Source organism: Danio rerio, chromosome 17 (genome assembly GCF_052040795.2).
Source record: "Danio rerio strain M-AB ecotype USA chromosome 17, GRCz13ab, whole genome shotgun sequence".
Taxonomy (NCBI): domain Eukaryota; kingdom Metazoa; phylum Chordata; class Actinopteri; order Cypriniformes; family Danionidae; genus Danio; species Danio rerio.
Genome location: NC_141037.1, coordinates 24722899 through 24738483, shown reverse-complemented (window position 1 = coordinate 24738483; position 15585 = coordinate 24722899). Strand labels below are relative to the sequence as shown.

At 35.4% G+C, this 15585-nt stretch overlaps 2 protein-coding genes across 3 annotated transcripts in view; both read right to left on the bottom strand.

Annotated features, from left to right (window-relative positions):
• Positions 1–6680, bottom strand: part of kif20ba (kinesin family member 20Ba) — a 38957-nt gene extending 32277 nt beyond the window's left edge. For both annotated transcript variants that reach the window (XM_087290449.1, XM_087290450.1), the window contains exons 1-12: positions 6570–6680; positions 6095–6205; positions 5765–5851; positions 5480–5599; positions 5197–5335; positions 4544–4728; positions 2659–2710; positions 2363–2563; positions 1468–1579; positions 1268–1339; positions 1048–1194; positions 813–969 (exon numbers count right to left, since the gene is read on the bottom strand). In XM_087290449.1, coding sequence (XP_087146575.1) covers positions 813–969; positions 1048–1194; positions 1268–1339; positions 1468–1579; positions 2363–2563; positions 2659–2710; positions 4544–4728; positions 5197–5335; positions 5480–5599; positions 5765–5851; positions 6095–6199 — 1377 coding nt within the window. In that variant the 5' untranslated portion in view covers positions 6200–6205; positions 6570–6680. The remainder of the gene's footprint in view (positions 1–812; positions 970–1047; positions 1195–1267; positions 1340–1467; positions 1580–2362; positions 2564–2658; positions 2711–4543; positions 4729–5196; positions 5336–5479; positions 5600–5764; positions 5852–6094; positions 6206–6569) is intronic.
• Positions 6681–7747: 1067 nt separating this feature from the next.
• ankrd1a (ankyrin repeat domain 1a (cardiac muscle)) lies at positions 7748–14914 on the bottom strand. The gene is made up of 9 exons (XM_087290451.1): positions 14513–14914; positions 12211–12390; positions 12003–12128; positions 11801–11908; positions 10599–10697; positions 10390–10488; positions 9684–9782; positions 9452–9550; positions 7748–8449 (listed from the first exon to the last, which is right to left on the bottom strand). The coding sequence occupies exons 1-9, from the start codon at positions 14537–14539 to the stop codon at positions 8333–8335; spliced, it is 954 nt and encodes a 317-aa protein (XP_087146577.1). The 5' UTR covers positions 14540–14914; the 3' UTR covers positions 7748–8332.
• Positions 14915–15585: the final 671 nt, after the last annotated feature.

Sequence of the window (15585 nt, the reverse complement as noted above, 5' to 3'; positions counted from 1 at the left end):
TACAATCATTATATGAAGAGTTCAGATGCAAAAACCTTTAAGCGTCATCTGAAATATCCATAAAAGAATAAACATTTTTCTCAGCCTCCTTTGTGTTATCGCTTTGAGATATTTTACTTTAAAGACCAGAAAAAAAGACTTAATGTTTGCCATAAAATAATATTACTGAACCTACACATAGGAGCCTGATAAAAATGCTAATTTTAGAGGAAAATTTCATATGGCATTTAGAGTATTTTGTATCTAAACTCTTCATATTGACATATTGAGATTCTTCTATGCATACAGAATTATTTTACTGGCATTCAAACATATATAAACTGCACATCAAATATGGTCATTTAAAGATGCCATAACCATCTTTCCATAACGTCATGTTAGAAGATTTTTTTTTCATCTTACAATCTTTTTATTTAAACATTTTTTTTCAAATTATTTAAAGCTTTTATTTTTACAATTGATGTCTCAAAATCTCATTTTTCATTTTACATAAAAAAACGATAAATTATTAAAATGAGGTTACATTAATTGACATGTCAGTAATGAGATCACCTCCTTTCTGGAATGCATAATACAGCATTTTTAGTGTTTTACATGGATCTGTGTAAATAATTTTGATTGAGTTTGTAAAATTTGATTTGTTTGTAAAAAATAAATAAATAAATAAATAAATAAATGCAAATGAAAATAAATTCTGTTTTTATTAAATAGATCTCAGGTGCCCTAAAGCCACAGATGGAAAGTCACACGGCTGAATAACTGATGACAGAAATTAAACGAGAGAGATCAAAACCTAATAGGGTGTCACAAACCTTCTGAGCCACAGCAGAGAACTTGAGCACATTCAGCGTCTCATCATACATGGAGGAGCACTGATTAATGTTTACAATCATACAGGCTGAGCCCCGGCCTGTGAAGTAGCCCTGCAGATAGTGAGTGAGTTTACTCTCTCTGAACGGAACATGCTGTCTGAAAGGACACACATAAAAAAGAATGATTAAAAGACAGAGGAGGAAAAAAAAAGAAAAAAAAAGAAAATTTGTATACCTAGCCTGTTGGTTATTCCTTAGTGCATTAATGCACTTTCCAAGACTGAGCAGAGAAGTATTGATGTTGCCAGCCTCTTTTAGCCGTTCACCTTTATTTTGAGTCTTAGCACAACGCTCTGATCCAGCCAGATCACACAGTGCCAGCCTGGAAGGAAAATATTTACACTTTTACAAACCATTAGGCACAACCCAAACACCATGCAGAGATAGACACTCACTCGCTGACTGACTCCACTCTAGGTATTCCCACATCCTCCACCTTCAGTATTCGAACAGAGAAAATACTGTGGCTAAGAAAAGAAATCAAACAAAGTAGATATGGACATGAAATCAGGTGCAAATGGGCCCACTATGCAAAAATGGATGAACAACAGGAAGTTGCAGAACTTTTATGTTGCCCTTCAATACTATAGTGTACCTTCTGCTGGAGAGCAGGTTGAGTTTAGTGCTAGAGATGCTCTGATTTCTTTTGCCCAGTTTCATCACTTTCAGGGCTTCCTCCGCACTGCTCACCTGGACCCATTTCAGATCTGAAGATTTAAAAAAGCACAGTTATGAGCAATGACACAGTCTGCTTCAGATACACACCCCATATCAGGCTTCAATAAGTATTCAATAATAAACAATAAGTCGTAACACATGAGAATTCTGTTAAACCTATGCAGGTTATTTTTTTTTTGCTGCTCTAGCACCAGCACCTGGTCAGTTTGAGCTATTACACAGTATTTCCTTTAAAAAAAAAACGTCACTTCATTACTTACACAATTTTAAATTAAATGCTTTTTTAAATTAATTAATTAATGAAGGACTATTGGAGCATAATTACATCCCTGCAAGGTCACCATTTTAATTCCTAGGTAATCCATGAAGCGATGCATAAAGATAAATGTAAGTAAAGATGCTTTAATTGCATTTGCATTCTAGCCTTAAAGGGATAGTTCACCCAAAAATGATTTACTCATCCTCCACTCATTCAAAACCTTTTTGGGTTTCTTTCTTCTGTTGAATACAAAAGATAGAAGAAAGAATGGTGAAGCAGCCATTGAGTTCTGTAGTATTGTTTGTTTCTACCATAGATGTCAAGAGCAGCTGATTACCAACATTCTTCAAAATATGCTGAATTGTGGTAAAGCCACCTTAGTGTGAGTAAATGGTGAGGAAATGTAATTTGAGTGAACAATGCCTTTAAAAGCCACATTAATTGTTTGCATTCAAACACTATTAGATATTAGAGGTCATGTTTTACTTTGATGCACCATCTGTTCCATCTTAATTTGTTGACAGGATAAGAGGAAGGTCCTGTATTCCTTTACCTTTAATGAATGAGTTTCCTTTGACATCCTGACAAAGGCGAAGGTTGGTTTTCCGTGAAGCATTGCTTGCATGCTGTTCTAGCAAGTCATGGATGTTCTCATTGTAGATCTCACAGAACGAGACCCAAATAGAAAACCTAGTGTGCATGTCCATCTCCACATCCAAAACCGCAGAGTTTACGTCAGAGAGCATGGAACCATCTAACAGATAACACATCAGCCAGATAAACAGTATAATCAGACTCCCAAGCACAACTTTGATGTTTAGAAATAATAAAACTAATTATTTTGTTTACCTTCAATATCAGACTTTGAGCAATGGCCAGAAATATTCCTCTGAGCATCAGACTAAAAAAAAGGATCAATAAGTCAGACCAAACATCCCTGTTAAAAATCAAGTGTTGTCTGTGATTTTACATTTAGTGTCTGTCTGCATGTACCAGGTCTTGCTTACACTTGGTATATGCCCAGTAAATGTATATTTGCTATTAAGGTGCATTTTTTTTTTTTTACAATTAGACAATTCCAAATACAATGCAAAGTTGTTAAATGAGGTCTAGCCAGTCCACTCCTAAAGGTAGTAAAATCTAGGCCTGTCACAATAGCAATTTTTGTTTTACAATATATTGCACCAAAACATAATGCAAAACAATATTATTATTATTTTAAGACCATTTTTCGCCACTCATTATATAATGCCAGAATGACTATATAAAATCATCACAAATGCAAGTACACTCTGCCAAAAACAAAAAATATTTTATTCTTAAGAATATTTTCTTTAATTAGTCATTTCATAGTCCTAAATTATTAATAAATGTTAAAAAGTGCAAGGCAAAAAGCAACAGTGCCTACAATAGCTGGTACCAGATCAATTTTCAGTTGTTAGGCACCCACATGAAAATATACTAGAGAAAATTATAGTAAAAACTAAGGAGATAGAGATGTTACACAATCAGCTAAATTGTAGCTAGATTTTAATTTTTTTTATTTTGTATAGGTCATATATATTACATCACCAAAAATGATTGAGGTCATGTCCATGTGTTGTGCCGATATATATGTTGAAGTCGATATATTGATTATTGTGAGACGCCTAGTCAAATCCATTTTCAGTGCTTAACTGTGTGTTGAATGAGTGTAAATGCTATCAAAACAAAAGCCACCTCCTCTATGCCCACCGACCCAGCCCATAAACATTACAAAATGTGTTGTTGAATCCTAGCCATACTTGGAGTTTTCAGTCTAGCATAGAAAGTTTGCTTTGATTGTGAAAAGTAAAAAACACAGGCAAAATATTGCCTGATCAGTGCTGAATGTAACACAAACCCACAGCACTAGGTGTGGTTTACAGCTTTGAGAGCAGAAACAAAAGGTGTTGCTCTCTGTATAGTTTTATATTCAGATGTAAATTACAATCTCATTTGAGAACGTTAGATTAAAAAGCCAAAAAAGGCCCAAAGATAAACGTTAGGGTGAAGTTGTTTTTATATTCATACATTCAGACTTTCTCCTCAATAATGTCATTTCAGAGAAGTATTCTTTCAAAACGTAAATAGAGAAATCATATTAGCAGTCAAGGACTATCTACTAAAGTACAACATTGTTCACAGTAAAAAAAAAAAGATGCTACTGTTGTTTAAGTGATATTTACATGCGATTTCAGACCGAATATTTAAAGTAGTCTAGTAAACAATATAGGGAGCATGTCAAGGCTAAAAAAATGAATGAATGTGCGAATATAAAACCCACCCATAGACTTTCCAAAGCATAGGAAATCAGAAAAGAAACAGACTAAAAACAGTACGTTAACAGGAATGTGTCTTCCTCATCTATTTATGATCCAATCAACCATGCATCAATGGATCTTAATACTAAGGGTAATCATGGGCTCAGAGTTCAATCGATCATGGATTATGTTAGGCATACTTGACAAGAAAGTATGAAAACATAAACAGTTAGAGCCAACCAATCCATACAACCTCAATAGCCGTATCACTTTTAGTATTATGTTCACATCAGTATGCAAGTCCATCCAATCACAGGTGCATTCAGGTATTATTTGTGGGTGTGCACACAAGTTTAGAAACCAGTAGTCACATAACCAAAACAAACCAAACTAGTCAAACAACTCCAAGCGAGAGTGAAAGCCCCCTCAAACACATTACAGCTTCACTGCACCTCTTTGAAAAGCTTGAGCAGGTTGCGTTTGCTGGCTGCTTCCTCATTTTGTTGCTCTTTTGTAAGTCTGATGAAATCTCGGCACCTCTGGGGTTTCAGGCACATCTGGGTAAAGATGCGACCCTCCAGACTACTGAAGATCATGTTGAGGGAACGAGGCAAGATGCCCGGATTAGTGTCTGGACCTAATAAACACAAAATCAGGATATAATGCTTGAATTTGCTTTCTTTTGGCTTGAAAATTTTAATCTGAAATTCACCCTATCTAATTGTATATTCCCACTGTAAACAACTCATCTATGCATGGTTTTAAATGTCAAGTATGATGTCATAACCCGATCTTCCAGTATACCAACATATGCCAGATGTCAATAATTTCAAGCTTGCATTACAAGGCTTCTAAATAAACAACCAATGTTTGACAATTTTTTATATTTGATCCACAAGGAATGGTCTGTTGCTACTGTACTTCTGTTTCATCGTAGCTTTAAGCATCTGTAGCTGAATCAACACAAACACTATTTTAAATGGAAAACATACCTATGTATGTTTATTACTTGTTAAATGGATAAAAAAAGTAAATTCTTTGGTTGTCCAGACAATCATAGCACCATATCAGTTACAACAAAAATATAAATACAAAATATACCAACCTAAAAAAGTAAAGGTCTTCCCAGCATTGGTGACACCATATGTAAAGACCAGAGAATTTTGCCCTTCTAGAACATTTCTGACAAGTCCGTTTACTGTGCCATCAAATATATCCTTCTGTGTAGTGTCTGGACCATAGACCTAAAAATACCACAATATTTAAGGCATGATATTTGTTCACAAACAGAAATATAAAAAGATTCATTAGGGTTGTCAATTTAACAAAGATATTGGCTTGTTTCAGCGATTATTATTTAGGAGGACTGTGTTGATGCGTCTGCTTGCCTGAGAGAACTGGAAACGCTGAGCTGTAACTGGCACTGATTTATCACTGAGCCTGGCAGACAGAGATGTTTGCGGTGGTTTGAGAAGGACAGTGTCTGGACGCTGAATGGTCACACAGTCCTTCAAAAACAGAGAGGAGAAACAGATACATTTGAAATATTAACAACAGTTTTTCAGGAAAAATGTCTCCCCAAGCTTACAAAAACATTTCTTCTCAAAAAGAGTGGGCACTGGAAAGTTGTGCAATACATTGCAAAAATAAATAAATATGAATATATTTTTAACCTGTGATTCTCCATTCTCAATCTCAACTGCTGAAAATGGTCTTATCCTAAGATACACCTTCAGATGTTCCTTCAAGTCTGACGAGTCCTTCAAAAGAAACATTACAGCTCAAACATTTCATCAAAAATAACAAAAGCATACATAGTGGGTACTCAAAAACATAATAATTGAATAAACACTCACTTATTAATACTTATATAATACAAGAATGACTTCAAAACAACATTATAAGTATTTCATTGTAAGAATAAATTTATGAAATTTAATTCTTAAGAAGAAATTCCAAATGTGCGAATATAAAACCAAATTCACCTCAATTTGCCATCTTACCTGCAAATCTGAACAATCAAACTCTGTGGACAAATTTCTCCTTAGATCTTCTACAACTAATATAGCAGGTCTTGCTGGATCATCCTTTAGCCCTGACTCCATCATCTTGATCTGAAACAACCCATAAACAAATAAGATGTCATGAAACTGTATGGGGAGAAAAAAAGCCTTAAATGACAGAAAACAACCTGTGACCAGCCTTTAATGATTCAGATTATTAACATTACCATAACTTACTTCCATATAAAACACCGCACATATGTTTAGATTTTCCCGAATGTAATCTCTTACGTATAATACCACAGCTGACTAACATTTCACAACTATGAAATATACTTTACATGCGAAACAACGCAAAAATGGGACATTTAGACCCTCCCAAATGTACAATCGCAGGCGTTCATTGACTAAAACCACATATACAAACAAAATAGCAAAGCATGCTAACTGAAACAAGTTCATTTGGTTGACTTACAGAGCTGTCAACTGAGAAAGTGCGTATTTGACTGTTTTGACTTCGCCGTAATGTTTTATTTGCGCTGCCTCATCTCCAAACTGTCGCGGGTACTTATTTTCAAATTCTACCAATCGGAAACGCGAGAGGAACGGCAAAGGCTGCTGGGAGCGCGGGCTAGTGCGCGTCATAGTGGACCATACATGCGCAGGAAAGCATAATGCGCATTAATAGCGCCGTTTTTAAAAAAACATTTTTATTCATGTTCAACTCACAAAAAGAGATAACAAACACGATATTAACTACTTTCAGCCAAAGTACAAGGGAAAGCAAGCAAATAAGTAGGCAAATTAAGACATAAAAGTCTTAAAACTATTCACGAAAGAGTGAATTAATAAATTAAACTAGAGTTTTCACAAACTGTGAATGAAAATAAAAACATTAAACATGAAAAAATACACATCACAAATGTTTATAAGATTTTTATGTACAATTAATAATATAATATTTATTTTTAAAGATGTTGTAATGGTTGATCTAAATCAGAGACAATGACCAAAGTAGGACCCATGGGCCAAAGTTGGCCCAGCATTGTAACCTTTTTGATTTGTCCCACCATACCATCTAGAAGAGAGTGAAAATGATGGAGAGGGTTGTGCTTTATTGCTGAGCTACAAAAAAAAAAAAAAAAAGAGAAAAAAAGCCAAATTAAATGCTTCAATTAATCATTGTAAATAAATCAGATTTTTGAAAATGTAAATAGCCTTCTGCATTCTGTTATAATTTTTTTTTTACTGTAATAAGTTAATTATAAAATGTAATTTAAAAACATTATTTTGTATTAGCTAATATAAAGCAATGTTTTCTAGCTACCTTTAGATTTTATTAAATAAATTAGGAAATTAACCATGACAATTATGTTTACATACAGTCCATAGCCTCAGTCAAGTTTGGTTTTTGGCCCTTTATAACAAAAGGTTGGGGCACCCTTGACCTAAATAAAAAAAGAATGATCTTGGTAGAATGAATTGGGCTTTAGTTTGTGTATTTAGATGTATAGATGCAAAACTAAAGTTACTGTACATATAAAGTCTATTTTTAACATATACAAGAACTATATAATAAAGTAAAATAAAGCATTACTGATGAACATGCATTAATATAAAATACAAATTGGTACACCAAGAAGCACACAGTGATGCATCCTAAAACATTTTATTGAAATAAAAGACAGTTTAATTTCTTTTAGTGTTTAAAAAAATACAAAACACATTATTCAATGTACATTTCATAATGGATGTCCATTTACCCTGTACTAAAGTCTTTCACAAATCCTGTCCAAAATTACAAATCATTTACAATAATGATATCCATCACAATAAACATTCTCAGACCCGCATTCACATTCTGTTCCATTTCTGCACACTTATATAGTTCAGTCTCAAATCTGTCTAGACATCTTCCTGTAAAATCAAACAGTCATGGACATTTTTCAAATGCAGTCACAAGAATTTAAATTAATATTAAATAAAAATAAATACACTTAAAAGCACACAAACATGTTGATGTCTTGTGCCACTCCCTGAAGATTTGTTCCTCTCAAAATCAAGCGAGAAAACAATATTTACAGTATTTAAATAACCTCATCAATATTTCAGACGCTCCATCGCCAGCAATTAGCGTCATAATTATGTAAATTGCAAAGTACTTTTCAATTTTTATTGTTCATCAAGCAAGAAAGAAAGAAAGAAAAAAGGAAAGAACATCTGAAACCCTTCAGTGTATCAAATGCTGAAAAGTTGTTCATCTGACTTTGGAGCTTCACATTCATTAAGGTTATTTAGTATGTTTTTTACACCTTTTTGCCAAGACAGCAGAGTCTCCATTGGCGTCTTTCCATCCTGTAAATGACAAAGTATATTCATTAAATACACATATTGCATACAATAGTTTATGATACGTATACATATAATAATCTTCACATATTTCAAATGATAATTATACTACTAAAATCTCCAAACAAAGCATTAGACAATTATCTCATTGCTCTCTTATTACCGGCCTTGCATTATATTATATTATATTATATTATATTATATTATATTATATTATATTATATTATATTATATTATATTATATTATATTAATTCATTCATTCACTTTCTGTTTGGCTTAGTCCCTTTATTTCCATCTCTGGGAAACATCCATACACACTCATAGACTACAGACAATTTAACCTTCCCAATTCACCTGTACCGTATGTCTTTGGACTGTGGGGGAAACCGGAGCACCCGGAAGAAACCCACACAAACACAGGAAGAACATACAAACTCCACACAGAAATGCCAACTGCCCTAGCCGAGGCTCGAACCAGCGACCTTCTTGCTGTGAGATTACAGCACTACCTACTTCGACACCACTTCGCGCTATATTATCATTCATTCATTTTCTTGTCGGCTTGGTCCCTTTATTAATCCGGGGTCGCCACAGCAGAATGAACCGCCAACTTATCCAGCAAGTTTTTACGCAGCGGATGCCCTTCCAGCCACAACCCATCTCTGGGAAACATCCTTACACACTCATTTACAGACACACTGAGCGCCCACTGGCTCGAACCAGTGACCCAGCGACCTTCTTGCTGTGAGACGACAGCACTACCTACTGCGCCACTGCTTCGCCCCGGCCCTATATTATATTATATTATATTATATTATATTATATTATATTATATTATATTATATTATATTATATTATATTATATTATATTATATTATATTATATTATTCTCGAGAAAGTCAGTTTTAAACACAATCCTGTAATGTAATGCCTCAAGCTGCCTCCAGAGGGCACCATGTCAACTTCAACGTAATGCAGTAAACAGTATGCACCCTGATTAAACTTACATTGTTTTTGGCATTTAGACTAGCCCCGTACATCATCAGCAGTCTAATCATTTTAAATCTGTTTATTCTCACTGCATCGTGCATTGGTGTGTCTCCGTCCTAAACAAACACAAAATAGTGGCATTAGATAAGAAACCAATATGTGTTACATTACATTAATGCAAAATGTGTCTCTTTTCCTCAAGAGCTTTGCAGCATTCTTTGAGAAAGGAGTTGCAAAAATAATTCTTACCCTGTCTTTAGCATTTACATCAGCTCCACAGTGAATGAGATGCTCAGCACATTCATAATGTCCCGTCCGAACTGCAACATGGAGTGGAGTGCTGGATAGCTGGTAACAAAAATCGCAAAAGTCAGTCAAAGGTCCCCAGAAGTGCTTGGAAAGGTGCATCTTTATTCGATGTTTGACATAATCTCAACTGAAACATGAAGAGAGGGTGGGACATAGAGTACCTCCTCCCCTTTAAAAAGACAGCCAATAGTACATCTACTGAAAAGCAAAACAGAAGCTTCTTGAAGGGGTGGGGCATTTCAGATACTAGAGAGCCTTTGATTGGCCAAAATTTGATAAGAAACTGAAGTATAAGGTGACGTGGAAAAAAAATTGTGACAAATTGCAAGCTTTGTATGTTTATTTCAGTTTAAATATTGTAAATGTGAATTGTGTCACTGTTTTGGAGCACACTAGCTTATAGATATCTTTAAAACTAACAATAATCTTACTAACATCTAAGAAAATCATTTTTATTTCATGGGACATTTAGAATGCAAAGCTTTAGCTTGACACAGACACACTGAAAACTTTAAAAACAAAGAGGATAATTAAAAATGTATCATTGTTTGCTGAAAAAACTATTCCGTGAAAGATTTGTGAAAGTCATTATCGGTGTCCTTTGACCATCTGGTGTCTCATCTGCTTTCAGGAGCTTCATATCTACCTTGTCTCTGGAGTTGAATTTGGCTCCTTTATTGAGAAGCAGCTCCAGGGCAGGCAGGCTTCCACCTCTGCAGGCCCAGTGCACAGCTGTGGCATCCAGCTACGAATATGTGATAAACATATTGAATCTCAGAATTATGGAATAAAAAGAGAGTCATGATGATGTTCTTGTAGCTCTGATGTTACAGTCACATCAGCCATCTGTGCTACCTTATCTTTCTGATCCATGGATGCTCCACTCTCCAGGAGCTTCTGCATGATCTCTGTGTGACCTTGTGCACTGGCTTTATGCAGAGCTGAGCGCTTAAACTGAGAGAGAGAGAGAGAGAGAGAGAGGTTTACAGGGGATTGGTATACTTCAATTATTCATTTTCCTTTATTGTCCCTTTATTTATCAAGGGTCACTACAACAGAATGAACCACCAACTTACCCAACAAATGTTTTATGCAGCTGATACCCTTCTAGCCACAACCCGTTACTGGAAAACACTCATACACTCTTGCATTCACATACATACATACACTACGGCTAACTTAGCTTATTTAATTCACCTATAGCAAGGCGACATGGTGGTTCAGAAGACTGAGATAACTGAGAAACTTGTTGTGAATATGAAGATGTCTGCATATTTTTTGCCAGTCTGTCAGATAAAACTGCTTAAAACACTTTAATATTTAAAGAAAGTAGTTAAAGTTTGCATAACCAATGATCGATCTTATCCACCCGAAACCCACCCAAATAAATATGTAGCTTTTTTTACCTGACGCATGTATTAATGGCAGCACCTGCAGATAAAACTGATAAATGATGTGCTTCGATTGTCCACTGTCACCCACATGACGGATCACGTCATGAAGATCAGAGAAGTGAAGGAAATGTGTCTGTGTGTGTGTAAGTGTTTCTGTGTGTGTTTGTGTTTAGGGTAGTAGGGTCCTAAAAAGTCTTAAGCTTCGAAAACAAACTTTTAGGCCTTAAAAACTCTTAAATTCACTGAAAAATTGTCTTGTAGGTCTTAAATCAATTTAAATGGGTGCTAATTTTCCAATGTCCATGTAAAGCTATACCCAATCAGGCCAACACCCTTACAGTCAGCATCAATACATACAACAAAACTCTATTTAACAGTATGGTTCCTCACAATAACGTTTGTAAGTTCTCCCATATGTGGTGAGGACACTGACCTGGACATATCATTGTACATTTAGCTTATTAAAGTTTTAAAAGCTTGTCAAAGAAAAGTATGTGTGGTTTGCTTGTTTGACACATTATTTAAGTAATTTGATTTTTTTAAAGCGGCAAGTAAAAAAATTACAGTTCAGCCCTGCATAAGCCTGAAATTTCATTCATAATGGTCATAAAAGGTCTTAAAATGTCTTACATTTGACCTGCTGAAATCTGCAGAAACACTCACATGATCACAGACATTGGGGTCTCCACCATCCACTAAATATTTCTCCACTACAGGCAGTTTATTTTCTGTGACAGCTTTGAGAAACAACCCCTGGTCCACTGTTTCAGGCTGAAAAACAATATCACCCAATGATTACATCTCAATTCTGTATATTTCTGGGGTTTAATATGATTTATAATCCATTTGGAAGGGAACACCTCACCAAGATATCAGGCTCTGGCTCTTTCTTTAACATCTGAATCTTCCTTTCCTTTCTCCTCTTTCTCAGTTCCAAAATATTGAAGAGGTCTTCCACAGTTTCTAGTTTTAGATGTCCGGACCGGTCAACCTGAAAAAAAAACAAGACATGATGCTATATCATGTGAAAAATATCAAGCCATCATCATTTTATTAGTTTCTTGCATTCTTACATTAAGTTTTGGCTTCAGTTCACTTGGTTTGGTGTCATTCTGGGTGGTGTCATTCAGGTCCTGTTGTGTGTGAATGCCATCCTGCTTCTCCTGGATGATGCTGGTCTCATATTCTCCAGCAGCGAACACCTCTGCACAAGCACTTTCTCCCACCCTTCCCTCGCCTCTCTTCCCGGTGACCTGTGATTGGACGTGACACCCATTAGTCTTGGATTTCACATGTGTATGAAAGGAAATCAATGAAGCACAAGCAACTGTGTATCAGCCGTGACCACACTTGAGGTTTGAAGGCTTGAGCAGCTTTCAGAGAAGGAACAAGTGTGGTTTAAAGCAGATGTAGTTTAATTTAGTGATTGTGTGGGTGGGGTGAAGAGATTGTTCAGCTGTTTGCAGAAACTAAAAAAACTAATCACACATGTTTCAGTGTCATTTCTGTTGTTTAAAATAGAAGGAAAGGCCGGGGTTATTCTAGAAATGCTGGATCCTTCCTAATCGCTAACAGTTTTTTTTTTATATATTATCACAGAGCTCACTCCTACTTATTTTTGCCATCTTTGTTTGTTTTTTTTCATGTATTTCTCTCTCTTATATTTCTCACCTTTCTCTACATCTCTAAAAATGATAGTTAACACCAAATAGTTTTCAGTATTCACTCACTCTCTTGTTCCAAACCTGTGTGAGTTTTTTTTTACAGTTAATTTTATTAGTTTTATGTTTTTCAATAATTATTAAACAACACAACAATAAAAAAACAAGAAATATGCATAATAATAAAAAAATAATGACAACAATAATAATTTAAACAAAGAAAAATAGATAAAATATAAGTTATTATTGAAAAAAACAATTAGGGCATATAAACAGTTTCAATGAAAATACAAAGAGGCAGTCAATAGGGGTAGTGAGAATATTAAGGACTACACTGCTGCTTAGAATCTGCATTATAATGGTCCAGGTGATCAAGAAATGGTTGCCATATATTGTAAAACTTGTCAAGATTATCAATAACTCAATAACAGACTCTTTCCATGTGCAATATTTGAGTGAGATAAGTTAACCATGTCTTAAATTGAGGAATAGAATCTGATTTCCACAGTGTGAGTTTCTTTTTTCTCCTGAACAAAAGAAGATACTCTGAAAAATGTTGCTAACTTTCCATTGTATTGTGGAAGTCAATGGCCAACAGTAATCCAACATTTAGCTTTATATTTCTCTTTAGGTGATATCTATAGTAGTTTTTGGTAAAACTTCTGTAAAATGTCATCTTTTTTTGGACTGTACTTGTTAAGCAATTTAGTTAACATAACTAAGTAATGACCCTAATAGTTTAAAAAAAAAAAGTGCAACATGGAACAAAATTATTTAGAAACTAAATGTGACGAAACTCTCTTTAATATATGTATTAAATTATAATGAAGTAAAACATATATTTTGCTTTGTTTAATATGTAAAGGCAGGCCAGGGAGGGTTCAGGTGGTTCGAAAGACCTATCCCCAACTGACAAATGTGCAGAATTTGCCATTGGTCCAGAATTTTTGCCCCTAATTTATCATTTATACTATTTTGACTGTTATGCCATCATAAATTGTGTGAATAACCCATCGAAGGTATTAAGACCACACAGAATATGACGTAAGTGAAGTCATGTTTCAATCGTTTTTCATTCAAATGGACAAATTCTGACTGTTGAAAGTTGAATGTGCTGTTTTGATGACCATCCAAAGCTAATCCAGCTAAAAATAGTGTTTAAAATGTCACTAAATTGAGTGTTTAGTCTCATAATTAATAAAAAACTAGGTGGATAAATGCAAAAAAAGCCCACTTTAAAAAAGAAAAAGAAAAAAAGAACCAGCCCTTTTACCAGGCTGGCTACGGGCCTGAAAGATTTAGGTTAGCTTTGTGTTAATACAAGTATTTGTTTATAAAAACAACATAATTTTGTCTAATGTCCCCAGACTAAAAAAATATTTATTTAATTTGCTAAATTGTATTAAGGTAAATGTGTGCAAACAATTTATAATGGCTGAATTCAAACAAACTAATTAAAATGTATTAATGTTCAACTTAATTTGTTTGTTTAAATTCAAACCATATAAATAGTTTGCAACCACTTCCATAAAATAGTAAATCCAATGAATTTCTCTGTAAAAATGTCAGTAGCCCACTACAGTAGTTTTTGCATCTGTGCATTGTTCTCAAAAACGAACTCCATAACTCTTGAAGAAAGTTCATATTCATAACATGTCAACATTCAGATGAAAGACTCCCAGAAAAGCGCTGCAAGCATCAGCACAAAACTTACCAGCTCTTCAACACGCAGCAGCCCCATGTCTATGATCAGGAGTTTGTCTTCAGCTCTCGGTCTGTGTGTGTTTTGCTATAAGGTTGTCAGTGGTGAGAGATGCAGTCCTCTTTTTTCTCTGTAGTTAATTAGAGTAGTTAGAGTCCCCAAGTGATCGGTGTTGCCTGCTCAGCTGCCTGATGATGTGTGCATCTCCTCTCCATCACCTCCTGTATATATAGCCAGTTCCAGTCTTTGGCGCGTATTAAAATCAGATCATATTCCTTTACTTTCTCTCTTCCAATCTGACCGCCCACAAATTCCAACAGCGCGAGACACCTTGATTCATCTTTCCTGAGCCTCCGCTTGTTCCCGCGCGCGATGACTGCACGAGGCTGGAACGCGCGGCTTCTGTTCCGGTCTGGACGCCGCGGCTCGCCTCGCGCTCGCTGACCAGCAGCAGCAGCAGACACGCGGGTGGGCAACAGGTGCTCGACTGCATGACTACATGAGCTATTCTGCGCGTGAGAAAAGCGATAAAGAAGCGTGAGTGGCCATTTAGCCAATTATAGTACGGAGGGCTAGGAATTTGTCGGGGAAAGTGTGCTTTAGCATGCTAAATAATACATTGAAAATATCATGTCCCATGAAGAACCATTAACATCATTTAACATTTTAGATTAATGTGTTCTTCACATTATGGAAAAAAACTTGTTAATTTAAGAACTTTTCATTCATTCATTCATTAATTCATTCATTTTTCTTTGTCTTAGTCCCTGTATTCATCAGGGGTTGGGTCACCACAGTGAAATGAACCGCCAACTTATCCAGCATATGTTTTACAAAGCGAAGGCCCTTCCAGCTGCAGCCCAGTACTGGGAAACACATACACTACGGTCAAGTTAGTTTATTCAATTCACCTATAGCGCAAGTCTTTGGACTGTGGAGTAGCACCTGGAGGAAACCCACGTGAACACGGGGAGAACATGCAAACTCAACACAGAAATACAGTCAGGACTCGAACCAGTGACCTTCTTGCTGTAAAAATACAGTGCTAACCAGTGAGTTACCGTGTCGCCCAATAACTTTTTATT